This window comes from Myripristis murdjan, chromosome 2, assembly GCF_902150065.1.
Source record: "Myripristis murdjan chromosome 2, fMyrMur1.1, whole genome shotgun sequence".
In the NCBI taxonomy this organism is placed as follows: Eukaryota; Metazoa; Chordata; class Actinopteri; order Holocentriformes; family Holocentridae; genus Myripristis; species Myripristis murdjan.
Genome location: NC_043981.1, coordinates 6366992 through 6383048, shown reverse-complemented (window position 1 = coordinate 6383048; position 16057 = coordinate 6366992). Strand labels below are relative to the sequence as shown.

General features: G+C 40.5%; 2 protein-coding genes across 2 annotated transcripts; both read left to right on the top strand.

The window, feature by feature from the left end:
- Positions 1-509: 509 nt before the first annotated feature.
- On the top strand, positions 510-8494 carry LOC115374097 (actin-related protein 3-like). The gene is made up of 12 exons (XM_030072853.1): positions 510-712; positions 1189-1244; positions 1484-1608; positions 1714-1824; positions 2367-2462; positions 3558-3665; positions 4392-4535; positions 5095-5268; positions 5726-5818; positions 5925-6050; positions 6329-6412; positions 7372-8494. The coding sequence occupies exons 1-12, from the start codon at positions 669-671 to the stop codon at positions 7465-7467; spliced, it is 1257 nt and encodes a 418-aa protein (XP_029928713.1). The 5' UTR covers positions 510-668; the 3' UTR covers positions 7468-8494.
- A 957-nt stretch (positions 8495-9451) lies between these two features.
- On the top strand, positions 9452-14356 carry LOC115375824 (transmembrane protein 182-like). The gene is made up of 5 exons (XM_030075394.1): positions 9452-9646; positions 10902-10998; positions 11286-11411; positions 11501-11638; positions 13953-14356. Exons 1-5 carry the CDS (start codon positions 9452-9454, stop codon positions 14225-14227), a joined length of 831 nt encoding a protein of 276 aa, XP_029931254.1. The 3' UTR covers positions 14228-14356.
- The last annotated feature ends 1701 nt before the right edge of the window (positions 14357-16057 follow it).

The following is a 16057-nucleotide window of genomic DNA, read 5'->3' as shown; positions in this document are numbered from 1 at the left end:
TTACCAGCCCACGGCCCCTTGTTGAATTTGAACAAGTCAATCAATTGTCAGTGGGGCTTTTGAGGCCCTGATACTATCATATTAATCCTGTCAGGACTCATAATGTGTATGAGGCACAAGTGGTAAGTTTATGTATGACTGTATTTATTTCATTTAGTTTTTTTTTTTTTCATCCTAAATTTGCACAGATTTTTTGTGAGTTACTTTTTGACAAACCATTGCTGCATAATATTTCAGTTGTTTGCTGTAATACTTGCAAATGATCCCTCTTATGCATTTATTATAGAGTTATGTTGGGGCACTGGTCACTAAAACAGACCATTATTTCATGTTTGGATAGGCTATTAATTATAAGAACTCCAGGTAAATCAGACAGCTAATAATCAGAGGATTTTTATAGGCCATATAAACACTGCAGGCATGTTTCTCTCCTTTGTTATCCTAGCGTTGACATTAGCAGTCTCCGTCCACTGGGGGGCAGTAAAGCGCTTGGGAAACCGCTGCTGACTCCGCACTAGAAGGACTCGCACAGAACCCGGAAGCGTTCCTCAATCGGCCGTAATCACTATTCATTCTGTCTGCAGCACTTTAAATAACCTCATATACCGTCGAAACGCCTGTCGACGCCAAATTGCGGATACACTCGCCCGGAGTTAGGTTTAGCAAGCATGGCTGGTCGGTTACCGGCTTGTGTTGTCGACTGTGGCACGGGGTGAGTAACAAATGAAATGCTAACTAGCCGTTAGCCTTTAGCGCTCATTGACCAGACAAGCGGCTGTCAAACTTCCAGCTAACGCCCTGTCTTGCTATTTAGCCTGCTAGCTGCTAACTAGCTACATATCATTTTCTGATTCTTCGCAGCCATTTATTTATATAATGTTAGCTCTGCAAACTACCCCACCAAAATGGCTTACTTCTTCTTTTTAAAAGCTCTTGAGCAGGTTAGGTAACTCAGTATTGCCTTGTAGAGCACAGACTACACCTTTAGCTAGCACTTGAAGCTAAGTTACTTCCTGAACCTGGAGGATTATAAGTCATCAGTCCTGAGAGCTGAAGCCATATTCCAGTGGCTTTATCGGGGCTTTCACAGTGTCTCATTTGATTTATGAGCCGCTTTATTAATTCCACCCGGCCAATAAATGCAGTGAAAGCCTTTAACTAAACATTTACTTCCCCTTTTCCCTGTAGATATACAAAGCTTGGTTATGCAGGAAACACAGAACCTCAGTTCATCATTCCTTCATGTAAGTAAAATGACCAAAATGTCAGCATGGTTTCATTGAATTATTGCTGCATTGATTGGGACCTGTTTTTGACTGACATGGAGTAAAAACAGATGATTTTTTAACCAATATGCATCCTAAACTATTTCAGTCAAACCATCCCATTGTGTTCTTGTAATTTCAGTGCATCAGACTTCATCAAATTGTTGTCACTTACGACACTGGCGATATAAAATGCTTACAGTGTTTGTCATCTGTAGGTATTGCAATCAAGGAATCAGCCAAGGTGGGCGACCAGGCCCAGCGCAGGATGATGAAGGGTGTGGACGATCTGGACTTCTTCATCGGTGATGAAGCTATCGATAAACCTTCATATGCAACAAAGGTGGATGGGACACTTGAACCGAATCTCATGACATTATGAAAGGTAAACAGTGTAGTTGGAGCTACTGTAAGGTGATTCACACTTGTGCCATTTCCTTGCTCCCAGTGGCCCATCCGTCATGGGATAGTGGAAGACTGGGACCTGATGGAGAGGTTTATGGAGCAGGTTATCTTCAAGTATCTGCGGGCAGAACCTGAAGACCATTACTTCCTCCTGGTAAGAAGATCTACAAACTCACATTGAAGGCTGTTTTCTCGCTGGCTTTTAGAAAACCTGGGTTCAGGCATGTTTTCACGGTCTACTCAACTCATATGTCTTCTAATATAACTCAGGTTTCTGTGATTAATGATGGTGTTTGACTTTTTTCAACATTGAAGTATTTTTGTATTTTTAGTTCCCCTGTCTTTCTGATGATCCCACCGTGCTCCCAGGAACTGTAGAAAAAAATCAGTCCTAAACAAAAAATGATAGCACTCCAAAAGATTTTGAAAAAAAAAAATAAGCAAGACTCTGGGAAGGCCTTCAAATTACTGATTGTTTATTCTGAGACATGTTTGCCTAACTGAACCTAACTGAAGAGGTTAAATTAACAAAATGCATATTGTCATGAGTTTTGTTAAATGATATCAGTCACCATAAAGCAGGCAAAATTAAGTTAAAGTTAAGTTTGTTGGCCTCTTGTTGGTAAAAAATTGCAGAATGGTGTTTGATAGTAATTTAATGCAGTATGTTGATGAGTTTTCTGTCTCTCTCTGCAGACAGAGCCTCCTCTTAACACACCAGAAAACAGAGAATACACTGCTGAGATCATGTTTGAGTCATTCAATGTCCCAGGTCTCTACATTGCTGTTCAGGTAAGTTTTGAACGCATTTTTGGGCTTCTAATCCTCACTAGCAACCATCCATATGGCAGAAAGTATTGTTTTGCTATCGCTGATGGTAAGACAGTGTCTGAAGTTGTGAATCAACAAACCAGTGTGGCTGCTCAACCGACCTGTATAGGGTGTTTCTCCACCCTCCATCCAGTGAGTGCTGGGATAGGCTCCAGCACCCTGCGACCCTAATTAGGATAAGCAGCTTGGAAAATGAGAGAATGAATGCACGCACCATCTGCCAATCCCTGTTTTCCTCTTGTAAAAGCTTAGGGTCATTATCAAAACTGCATTTGGCCCTCAAGCTCCTGTAAGACTTAACCTCTAGTCCATTAACCCAAAATCTATCAAATCCTTAAGTGCTTGTAACTAGTTCAAACTGCTGCTGTTTTGAAACCAAGCTCACTGGCTGCAGATGAAACTTTTCTGAGGCTTAATGGGGAAATACAGATTTTCACTTCTGCTCCAAAGCTTGTGGACAGCCTGTTCTCATTGCTATTTTCCCTCTAAGCTGTGCTCACAACTTGATCTCAACCAGTCATCTGTAGTGTTGTGAGTGGTTTCAACTGCTGTTGTTTACCAATAAAGACAATAAAGATGACTGCAATTAATTATATAATTAGGAATGCCTGTCTAGACTGTTTTTGGTCCAAGAAATACAAACTCTGGACTTTTTTTCCTGAATTTCCTCCCTAATGACAGCTTCCATCAAACTTCACTCCTGCACCATAACAGTGATAAAGCAAAACAAAACTGAGTGAAGACAAAGGTCTAGTTAAAGTTCAAAATGTAAAAAAAAAAACAAAAACAAACCTGTTTTGCACAAAATGAACACAGGTCATCATTTGGTATTTCTAAAAACTAGATAATCTGGTTTGTAAAAGTATTGTCATCTGGTCAAGCCAGGCTGTAAGTTATGCAGAGCACCAAAGCAGCAAACCTGTGACCTGCATAGGTGGCCTAGAGCAGAGCTACACTGACTCATGACAAGGTGCAGGGTTGATGACCCATAGCTGACCCCTGACCTCTGACCTCCCTGTGGAAGTGATGGGGAATTAATGTGACTTTCTCTGTCAGGCTGTCCTGGCGCTGGCTGCCTCCTGGACATCCAGACAGGTTGGGGAGCGGACGCTGACAGGGACTGTGATCGACAGCGGAGACGGAGTCACACACGTCATCCCCGTGGTGAGTGACAGTTTTCCATTATACAGTGCAGGAAATTAACATCAGCCAGCAACAAATATTGGTAGATTTTGGTTGTTGCTGATATATTTGTTTATTCTGCCAGATACGATTTTACATTATCAGTCTGTTTTCAATTCTAAAAGTTATATTTGGTTTGTAAATGGTGAAAATAGCTCTTGAATGTTAGATTCCAGCAGTCATTGTGGTCAGTGAATGAAAGAAGTCAGTGTCCTGTTTTAATTTAGCTTTATTCTGTCCATATCACGTACTACCATCCATAATCTACTCTTTAGCTAGTTACAGTCACTAGTTCATGCTAAATCGTTCAATTTGTAAATAAGTATAATTTATCAGACACCTACAAGTGTCATTGATTGGTAATATAGTGAACCCAGATGGCAAATTTTCAGTTTTACCAGCCACTGTGACCAGAGATTTCGGTCTTTGCAGTTTTCAAGTAATATTCATACATGCAAATAAAAGGGGAATTAGGAGAGTTGCATGGGTCTTGAATCAGGCAAACGAGAATCAGGTGTAGCATCCTGTGTAGAATATGACAACCAACTTAAAGAATAGCCAAGGCACACTGTTCCATTGAAAAAATGTTAAAAAGCCTTTATTGTTACATTGCTAAGTATGATTTCAAAACCTGGCTGCTGACCAACGTGTTGTTGGTTGCTGTAGAAGCTAAAAAATATATAATTTTCATACCCGTTTCACTTCCAGGCTGAAGGCTATGTGATTGGCAGTTGCATAAAACACATTCCCATCGCTGGTCGAGACATCACATACTTCATCCAGCAGCTGCTGAGGGAACGAGAGGTGGGGATCCCTCCTGAACAGTCCCTGGAGACCGCCAAAGCTGTCAAGGTCAGCCTTCCTCTCTACATTCGACACTTTTTTATCTTTACTTTGAAAACTTTTTAGTAAAGGTGTAAATATGTTATTATGGTTGCTATCACTTCCATTTGTTGCCTCAGGTTGTCCATTCCATGCAATAAATCCATGAAAAATGTGTGTGTCAGTGTAAACTGAAGTGATTGTAGTTTAACAGAAATATTTTTATTGCATTGTGCAGTTGCATTCTGATTTATTTCTATACTGTTGGCCGCAAAATGTTGACCTGTAAAAGGAAGTGAAGCTTGTAAGAGTTTAAGAGGATGTGCTCCTGAATGCTTATTTCCTCCTAAGACATGATGTCAGTAACAATGTGTTTGTCATGCATTTCTCAGCCTGGCCACTAGAGGTCAGTGGAGCTACATTGCCATATGATGTGTACAGCTGTAACTCACTCCAAGGAAGTGAATGTTGGAAGATTTTGTGCCATAAAGTATCACTTACACAGGACAACTCTGAAACAAAACTGGAATTATTCTTCATCAGAGTCTCTAATATGACCCTCTAATGATCCTAACATGTTTTCATTTAGGAACGGTTTAGCTACGTGTGCCCTGACCTGGTGAAAGAGTTCAACAAGTACGACACAGACGGCTCCAAGTGGATCAAGCAGTACACAGGCATCAACGCCATCAGCAAGAAGGAGTTCACCATCGACGTGGGCTACGAGCGCTTCCTGGGGCCCGAGATCTTCTTCCACCCTGAGGTGCTGTACATTCATCACTAACATTTCATTGACACTGCTGGTGTCACATTTGAGCTTTGAGGTGAGATATGAAGGAACACTGATTATTCAAATGAGGATATAAGGTCATAGTACTCACCTTAAGGCTGTATAGATGTCAAAGATGTGCACATCTGAATACTGCAATCTCCACAATGCAGTTTCTGTTGTCATGCGAGATCAAAAGGTAGAATTTATGGCAGAGCCGTTGAACTGAGCTGCCTTCGTTTGTACAGGTGGACCTGATAAAGTGGCCACTGAGTGTATAGAGCAATAAGATTGCTGTTTTTTGTTAAATCACTCAGCCCTGTTTGTTACTCACAATGTTGACAGAGCATAATGTGGCCTGGGATTGTGAATGCCAGTGATTAGTCAGAATTTTTCAGGTCCCTTGCCAGGAAAGTTTTTAGAGTATAATTTTTCAATTTGATGTGTGCAGTTTGCCAACCCAGACTTCACCCAGCCTATCTCGGACGTGGTGGATGAAGTGATTCAGAACTGCCCGATCGATGTCAGGCGTCCGCTCTACAAGGTCAGGACACACATCCTTTAATGCCTGCCAGTGTGATTAATACATATACTAAGTTTTTTTTTTTGTATCTGTACTTGATGCCCCCCTTTTTCTTTTTGCCATGCAGAACGTGGTGCTGTCTGGAGGCTCCACCATGTTCAGGGACTTTGGCAGGCGCCTGCAGAGGGACTTGAAGAGAACTGTGGATGGACGACTGAAACTCAGCGAGGAACTGAGTGGTGGCAAGTTGAAGGTGAGAATCGGGAAGGACAATTCTGTGGCAGATGCATCTCTAGGTCTTGAAAAGTTTGGGTCATACATGTTAAAGTGTGGTTAATTGTTGTTATCCAGCCCTAATATACATGAAGCCAAAATGTACATGAAGTTTTTTTATGCATAGTAAAACAAAAAGGGAAAAAAATTACACACATATTGGAAAGATAAGGGCACTCCAGAGGTATTAATGCTTAGTGTTTGGTTGTATTAGCTCATTCTTATTGTATATTGAATGATTTTCCAACTTTTTTGCAGCCCAAGCCCATTGATGTGCAGGTCATCACTCATCACATGCAGAGGTACGCTGTCTGGTTTGGAGGATCCATGCTGGCTTCTACTGTGAGTATCAATATATTTTAAACTCTTTATTCACCAGTTATCATACCTCAGTTGTACGATTTTATGGGCTAAGTAAGTTGTGCAAATGTTGAGCTTAAGAAATCTTTCCAGGAACCTGTTGGAAATTCTCGAAAATCCATGGCTATCAAACCTAGACAAGGCTGGTTGAAATCATTGCAATTCACATTTAGCAGACAGTTTTATCCAAAGTGACACACATATGAGATTTTTTATACACCACAAGCAAAGCTCTATTCAGGAGAGAACAATGACATCAAGTGCCACAGAGGCTTGTAACAGCTGATAATTTTCATTGTCTATTAATCGGCTGATCATTAATGCATTACTCATTTCATCTCTCAAATCAAAAAATAATGGCCAAGTTTCCAGAGCCCAATGTGAGTTTTTAAAGTTGCTTATTTAGTCTGATCAGCAGCCAGAAAAACAAATATTTCATTTCATAATAAGAAACAAACAGAGAAAAGCAAGAAAATCTCAGTATTTATGAAACTCTAACTAGCAAATGTTTGCCATTTTTACTTGATTAAAGATTAAAACGATTAGTCAATATTTAAATTATCATTGGTTACATTTCTGTTAGTTTTCTAATAAATTAATTGACTAATTCATAAATTGTTGTAGCATTAGTTTCAAGACAGATACAGTTTGTTTTGCCTAACAAAGTGATATATTCCATTGTGTGGACTACTTTCTGTCCTTATTGTCTACTAAGCTTTTGTCAGGGTGGCACAATGATACTTTTCTTGGCATTTAAACAGAATATACACACGTTTGGTCATTATCAAGCATGTCCTTTGATGTTGCATCCAAAAGAAAATACATTTGGTCCACATGAATGTCAACTTTCACAATATTCTTCAACAGTTTTAGAAAAATGTATATTTGAAATCATCACTTTTATTGAGAGATACCGTTTTTTTTGTTTGTTTTTTTTGCAGCCTGAGTTTTACCAAGTGTGCCACACCAAGAAAGACTACGAGGAGATCGGGCCAAGCATCTGCCGCCACAACCCCGTGTTCGGTGTCATGTCTTAGGCACCGGCGTGACGCATTCGGAGGAGACCGAGGAAACGGAGAAGGCGGTGCAAGACCACACGTACTGTGGAAGTACCATGAGCCTTTGCACAGATGCTCCGACAGACCTGTTCATTGGGATAGAGCGACAGTGGACCAAACAAACTGCCCAAACAGTGGCAACATCCTCACAAATTAGAGGAAAGAGGTGACTAAGCCCAAAGGATCCTCAAATAATATGTTTACTGCAAGTAGGTTAATGCTAGGTGATAAGATCTTTAATTTCTATGTGCCTCGTATATGTTCTTATAATATCCTCACAGGGTTGTCATATGTAATTAATCAACATGAGTCCTGTATAAATGCACTTCTCTGTGTGTATGGGTTGGGGTTCTCGCTATATGTTACATGCACCGATAAATCAAGACTGAGGGTGTGTTTCAAGTCTAGCTAGATAACTTTCCAAAAATCATCAAGGAGCAAAACACCTTTGGATCACTAAAGACATCAAATGGATGTAGGAATACAAGATGTTATTAAGAAAAAATAACAACAACAAAAAGAACAAAATCATCAATTCTACAAGACACAGATAATTACTAACCATTCCTGATTTTGTTTTTCTTCCTATCTCTTTTTGCAAAATGTCCCTAGAAGGAATATTTATTTGATGAGGTTGTAAAAGAAATCACACATTGTTGTTTTTCTTTTCACTCCTTAAATATGGGAAATCTGTTCAAATAATTTCCCCTGTGTTTAATTGAGACAAAACGGTTTGAAAAGGCTGTTTTCTTATAACTATCTCAGTTCAGCATTGTGACAAATTACGTCACTTTTCCTTTGATCTTTTTATTTGTATTAATAATCTCCTGAGCAGTGTCTTGAAAATAGTTATATTAATATATGAACATTGAATTTGAATGACTGTTGTTGGACCATCACTGTTGCCTAGATCTCAGTTATACTGGATAGCCTTGTACTGTACCAAATCTGGATTTCAATGCTGGCATTCCCAATAAATGCCAAGGAGATATTTCTACAGTTGTGACTTCCGTTTGTCAAGTTTGATTTGTCATGTCTTTCATTTCAGATGAAAGATTATACGGTCTTGTATGGGTCAAGAAAACTCTTTCTGGAAAGTCATGGAATTGTGAAAGTGTATTCCAGACAGGGAAAGTCATGGAATGTCATGGAATTTTGTCACCCTACATTACAAAAAAAATGCAGAGGGTCCAATAGCATAGAGTGTTCTATATTCTGTCACTAATTTATATCAAACACATTAGAAGAGAGTACACCTGCAAAAATATAAAGGAAACTAATATTTTTAGGCTTTTTAAGTCATAGAAGTTCAATGCTTTGTCATGGTGTCATGTTTGTCATGGTAAAGTCAAGGAATTTCACATTTTGACAGTCGGAATTTTTAAATTGTCAGGGTTTTTATTTACTTGACATTTTTTTGAATCCGGTGTCTTAAAATTCAGAATTCAATATTTGATATAAGGTGCTATGTTTCTTGTTGAGCCACAATATACAAAAATCTACTCTACTTTACCCTCTGCGTCCAACATGACATCTATTCTTAGTTTGGAGCTGCTATTTTGGTGTGAGCAAAAACCTCTGTAACCAAATCCCTCGCAGTCACCAGCACATGATGCCAGCATTTATTTTCAAGCACACAAACACACCCGGTTGGCCAGTTTTGGCATGGGAATTCCTCCTTAGCAGCCTGTCTGGACTGTGGCTGTCATTTACATTTTGTAGTAGAAGACCAGCGGACGTTTAGCCATGCTTTGCACAGGATCACGCCTTTTTAGAGTAGATGAGGATTTATTTTACATCTTTTCAACAGGCTGAACTACAATATTATATGCATTTGTGCTTAAGCAAAGACAGGCCATGACAAACAGATTGAAAAAAAGCTACGAAGCAATGAGAAACAGAATTGACAGGCAGGAAATGCAGGGCAGATAGATGATAGGACTATTGATTGCCAGTGGCAGAAATGTCTCCTGCTGAGAGGCTGAAGGTGCTCCTCTTCCTGGCTCTGTTCTTCGGGACGATAGGATTTCTGTCCATGCTGCTCTCCTGCGGGACGGAGTACTGGCTGCTGGCCTCTGAGTCCTGCGGCTTGCCAGAGGACAGGAGCGTACTGGGGAACGGAGGAAGTGGCCTGAGTCATGGGAAAAGCAAGACCGAGGTATTTGCATTTACCCTTAAGAGATTCGGCCCAATTGTTTTCCACTGCAGCCTTGAATGACCTGAAATGTTTGGGTAGCCAGCATGAAAACAAGCCAGGGGAGAACTGCAAGGTACATTTATCCGCCATCAGTACCTCCACCAACTGTTACTGAATCTTACACCACAAAGATCTTCATCTAAAGTCCTTTAGCACCATGTTCAGGATATGAGTCTGGTTTTTCTTCTTATTTCCAGAATTATCCTGAATAAAGTGTAATTTTCTCGATACAATTTCTGCCTTGTTTCAATGTATTTACACTTGTTCCCAGAAAAAAAAAAATCCTGAAACAAGTGGATTATCTTACTGCCCTACCGGCAGATTTTTTTTTAATCCTGTTTGAAGAAACACACGATTGAGACCAAATGTCTTAAAATGGCGATTTTTTAAAAAGTTGTTTATGTAGTCACACACTCCATGAATAGGCTTGGGTTCAGGTCAGGACTCGACTCGTATTCATTGGATGCAATCTGCTGCGTGCTATTGAAAGTCTCCCACCTGTTAATATCTGTATCTGTGTACTTGAACAGGAAGATTTATACACTCCCTCCCTAACTGTAGGTCACCAGCGAAACTTAAAGTTATCCTTCCATGTCATTCCTATTCCACAAATTGCTTAAACTGAATACAAGATTTCTCCTGACTGCGTTACAGCAAATTGTTAAAGGGCTGCCATGCATTATACCATGCACTACCTAAAGATTTCATTTCATCCAAATAGTGCTGTGTTGAAGTATAATGTTAAGATACTGGCATCTCATTTAGTGGGACTTTCTACTTTTCCTGCTCTATATTTCAGTGGGAAATGCTGTACTTGTCCCTGCACTACATTTATCTGACAGCTGGAGTTACAAGTTACTTTGCAGAAGAAGCTTTCCCATGTAAACTAAGCATCAGGGCATGGAGCAGGTAGAGCTACAACATTAAAATACTTCTTACAGGTTAATGCATCAATAATTTAACCATTCTTCACTATGGATACTTCTCTTTTCATACTTTACTGCATTTTACTCATAATACTTTATACTTTTACTGAAGGAACATTGTACATGCAGGACTTGAACTTTTATGGAGTGATTTTGCAAAACTTTTTTTCACCGCTGGATTTCATAGGTCATCTCTTGCACTTTTGGGCCCATGGAGATTTTAAAAGAGGACATTCATTTTTCTGAGTTTATTTTACGTTAACCTGTTGACCACAATTTGTTTTCGACAGGCAGCGGATGGTGTGAGGTTCTTCCATGAGGGTCTGTTCTGGCGGTGCTCTTTCATCGCCAAGTCTGATGATTACTCTGTATGGGACCTTTGGAACCGTAAGGACCGATACCGCACAGTTGTTTCAAAAGATGTGGTGCACAAAAAAATCTCCATTGTAGCAAGTCATTCAGTCATTTAGTGACTAAAGACACTTCTCGAAACAAGTTGATTATCTCGTCCCACTGGCAGATTTTTGCATTTAGTTGAAGGAAAAAAAAAAGATTTTAACACTGAATATGACACTAAATGACGTAAAATGACGATTTTTTTGCAGCGTGCCGCTACACACAATATCTGCTTAGGAAAACAGCAGAAGATTTAACATGACGGCTTTTCCATGCAGCTCATCAGATACCGTCAAAAGTCTGCCGGCCTGCCTTCCTCTTCCCATTTCCTGTTTATGAGCGAATCAGCACTCTGGAGCCCCACAATGTACCCAGACAACCGTCTGAGCCTGACTCTGCTATTGGTCAGTATTGATTTTTTTAGTATACTTCAAATAAGTATTAAGTTAAGATCTTTCACAGATACCAACACCCATACCGCCTCCTCTCTCAGTGTTTAGAACCTTCTGGAGCATCTTCCTCATGGCAGGCGTGGCCGCGGTCATGGTTGGTGGATTTGTTGTCGTCTGCGCGGCCCCACTGGCCAATCCCAAGCTCTACAAAGTGGGCGGGGCTCTTCAGCTTTGTGGTGGTAGGTATAGTTTGCAAATGTGCTAGAGGGATGAGATGTGTACATTTTCAGGCCATACCTCAAACAGATGCTTACTTTTAAAGTGTTCTGAGCTTCTGTCCGAAACAAAAGTTCATCTTAAAGCTATAATCCAGAATTTTTCATTAAAATAAATGCTTGTTACATTCAATCTAATGCCAGACAAGTTCATACAATAATGATTACACTTATCACCCAATGATAAAACTTTGAATTTTGCATTAACACAGGTTTTCCATGCAGCTGACCTTCAGTGACATGTTTTACTTTACTAACCACAATTCAATATTAATTATAACTGAAATTAAGGCATGGCCAATGACCTCATCTGACGATTCCATGACTCTCTCAGCGTTTTATCATGCATTTTACAACTGAAAGACATTCCCATGAGCCCAACCTGGAAAAGTCTTTTCCAAGCAGCATTTTACTGGAACTGAAATGACACATCTCTTTTTTTTGGCTAATAAAAACAAATCAAGGAGGACCATTTTTGCAGCGTATGGTTCATTTGGAGTTGGTTAGGTGTGTGAGCGTGCTGCTGGCCTGGGCTGCTCATTAGCTGATATTGGCTGCAGCTGAGCGGAGCCTTCAAAAAGCCTCAGTCAGCCTGAGTTCATGTTCAGTTGCTGTGTGTTTGAGGAGGAGACACCACCCGTCTCACCCTCTGTGTGGGCAACTTATCTTTGTGTTTGTGTTTTTCCCCGCTTTCATTTGTCCTTTTTTAGTTTTATGTGGCCTAAGTTCTCAGGCAGTTGGGTGCTTTTTAGTGTCCTACACCTCAAAGAACCCCTTTTTCCTTTCTCTGGAGTTATTTCTTTTTCCCATGTTTTCTCCATGTTTGAGTTACTTTCCTACTGTGCAGCATCTTCTTGCACACTTTCTCTCTTTGAGGAAACAGTACAAATCCAAATGTTACATCCATGGGAGGCCAATTTATATTCGTCGACACTAGAAGGCCAATCCTGATGCCTGATATGATGACAGCTGTCATGACTTGAGTGGCACAAATGAGGATGTATATTTTGTCTAATCAGTAGCCGCATCACTTGCCACGTTCACGTTTGCATGTTTAACAACGAATGCGTGTGAAAACGGATGAAGAAGGGTAGCAGGAACTACCATCTCCATTCTAGCAAGACAATTGTTGGAAAGCTTTGGAGAACAGTCTTCCAAACATCCTTGACCCATCAACCTGCCAAAACCCTGTCTCTTGGCGTACCTGGTGCCTTTTGTCACAGCTGCCAAACCATTACTCACTGATCCCCGTCTGTCATCATCAATCAGTCTTGCTGAATATCCACCCCAGTATGTGATGAATAATGGACGTTGAGTTCTGGTTGCAAAATACCGTTGAAAAATAAGCTGTGTGATGCAAGACCCAGTGACGCAGCTTCTTCTCGGGGCTTCCAGTGCGATGATGACGACCTCGCTGCGCGTTATCCTGCTCGGGACAACGCAACCAAAGACAATGCTGACAATATTTGACAGATGATACTGATTTAAAATGATTTTTTACTGCAAGCCTCTGCCAAAATACATCAGCAGGGAAATACCCATACAAACATCGGCAGCTACTGCAGCATTCATCGGCTTAACTGTGGATTTGCCCTTAAGGAAGCAATAAGAAGTTTTGTGCTTTAACAATGGAGCAAAATTAACGTGCTGGAAATCCAGATTTCTAATTTTGGGGCAGCAGCAGGATTGGGGTTATATCTGAAGAGTTCATTTGCCAAACAGACAAATGCCATTTCCTAAAAGACAAAATAAAACTAATGCTTCACATAATGCACTTTCTGAATCCAAAATTTTGTCATTAAGGCCAATATTACCAATTAAAGAGAAATTAGTATAATCATTTTTTAATGTTACCTCAGGGGAAACCATGGTTTATAGAGGTGTATGCAAGATAAGAATATGAGATACAGTATATGCATTATATGTTGCTGTTGACTAGTTGCAATTATATTAATGATACATTGCACAAAATGTAACAGAAGCCATTTAGTCTCATATTCAATATTAAACTTTTTTTTCCCCCGTAAAACTATTGAGGGAGGGAAAAAATCCCGCGTTTCAAATGTTTCATTAAGGCAGACCAGTCCACTCGGATCAAGAAAATGACACCTAATTCAAGAAAATTCTGGAAACAAGTGGGGTGATCTCATCCCACTGGCAGATTTTTAACCTTGCTTGAAGAAAAAGCAGATTTTAACAGTGCATATGAGACTAAATGACGTGTTAAGATGGAGCACAATAAGAGCGCCAGTGTTTCCTCTGACCCTCGTCCTTTTAGGCCTGTGCCTGCTGGCGGTGCTGGTGATGTATGTGATGTGGATCCAGGTCCTGGACACTCTGGAGCAGTTCTCCCTCCGCCAGAGAGCCTCCAGCTGCCCCTCCTTCCACCTCCAAGTGCAGCACGGCCCCTCCTTCCTCCTGGCTCCGGTGGCGGTCTTCTTCTTCCTGCTGGCCGGCCTGCTCTTTGTCTTGGTGGGACGCAACACACCTCAGATGGTGCCGACGAAAAGGAGCTCATCAGATGACCTTTCATTACCTGAAGGTTATGAGTGACTCTCTGAAATGTAGAGGATCCAGTTTGCCTTTTTGTTTTTTTAATCAGTCACAGATTTTGCTGGAGTTGGTGTCACTCTTGGCTCATATGTGAAGACTGTTTGAGCGCAAGTGTGGATCTGGAACCAGCTGGACAATTCAGATCAGGAGTTCTGCTTAAGTAAAAATATATATATATACATATATATATATATGTAGGTGACTGATGCTATGGCTCATGCTTATTCTAACAGTTGGTGAACTGATGTAAGCTTTAACTTCAAGTGGACATGACATGCTCATGTAAATAAATGTTGTTGTTTTTTTTTCTGCCAATTTCTGCCACTTGGTGTACCAACACAATAGTGAATTAAGCTGTTTATTGTTCGCGAAAGCTGCATGATTTTCTGTCCTAAACACTTAGTGTCTTGTAGGTTTTCCTGGTGAAAAGTCCCTTGTTTCACAAGGTTGTGATGTGTCTACTTTGTTAGGAGTAACCAGAGTAGTAGTTTGCATGAGCAGTGATAGCAAAGATAGTCGATAAAAGGCAAGATGGTGCCTTTCTTAATAGCAATCGCCAGGCAGGAAGCACGCAGAGCAGACACAGCAGACGAGCCGGGCAGAACTGTAAGTGCAGTCCATGCACTGAACAAAAAAGTCAGTGTTGCAATGAATAAACATAAAAAAGATCATGTATTAGAAGACTGGAATTTGTTAGGAGAGTAACTTTACTGTGAACATTACTGTGCAATTTGAAATGAGAAGGAAGAAGAAAAGAGGGAAGAGAGGGAAAAGAAGGAAGAATAAAAGACTAATAACCCCTCGAATTAATATCACTTTTAAATGCCTATCTTGTACACATAAACATGAACAATGGAGTGAAATGCTCTTATATTTGGGGTTATGACAGGGTAAATGACTTGTTCTGAACTCCTGAGGCATTTCCGAGTTCAATTCTTTTGAACTTGAGTGTCATTCATCTTTCTTTACCCCATCTGAAACTGCACAGTCTGCCTTTAACTAATTTCAAGCTTCTCTGAAACAAACTCTCAAGTCTCACTAAAGAAGAAATAACACCCAGTTTAACAAATGAATGTTTAAATGAGCATGCAGCTGCTATTGGGCCCACTCCACTGCCACTGCAGCAAATGATCCTGGGACAGTGACATCAGGTAGATGCTGCCAGGCTCTCACTAACTAGCTTTGCTTTTATTCACCATCTTTGGAAAATCCAGGCAGAAAGATCCCACAGTCCCGCCCACACTGTTTGATTGACATTTGATCTCTCAGATTTTACATATTGCCATTACATATTGACATTTTGACCAGTAGGGATTATTGGTTGAGTTAATTTTCAGTTGATCACTCGAGTATTTAATAGGTTCCACTGCAGTTATTTCAAACACCACTTCCTCTTTTTATTAGAACTGATCGATCAACTTGGACAAAGTGGAGGAAAGAGGCTGCCGGTGTGTTTTAAAGGGCTGCGATGATGGGAGTGTGACTGCGGCTGCCTGTCATCCGGACATCAGGCTGCAGCTCTGACAGATCGGGTCGCAGGGACAGAGATAATAAATTAGACTGTCATGATCTATTTTCTGACAGCAGGGCCACTTCAGGGGCCTGTCAGCCTGCGTGTAAAACACACAAATCCCACTAGAGGACAGTGTTGTCTCAGGATACCGTGGGTGAAAACGTGTGCAAGCAGCATCAGTGGGGTTTTTTTTGTTTTTGTTTTTTTGTTTTTTTCTCCCCAACCCCAATAAATCACATTATCTGAGGGAGCATCCTCGCAATGATGTCCGACAACATCCCGGCAAAATGCAAAGTTGCAATGTTCGTATTAGATTA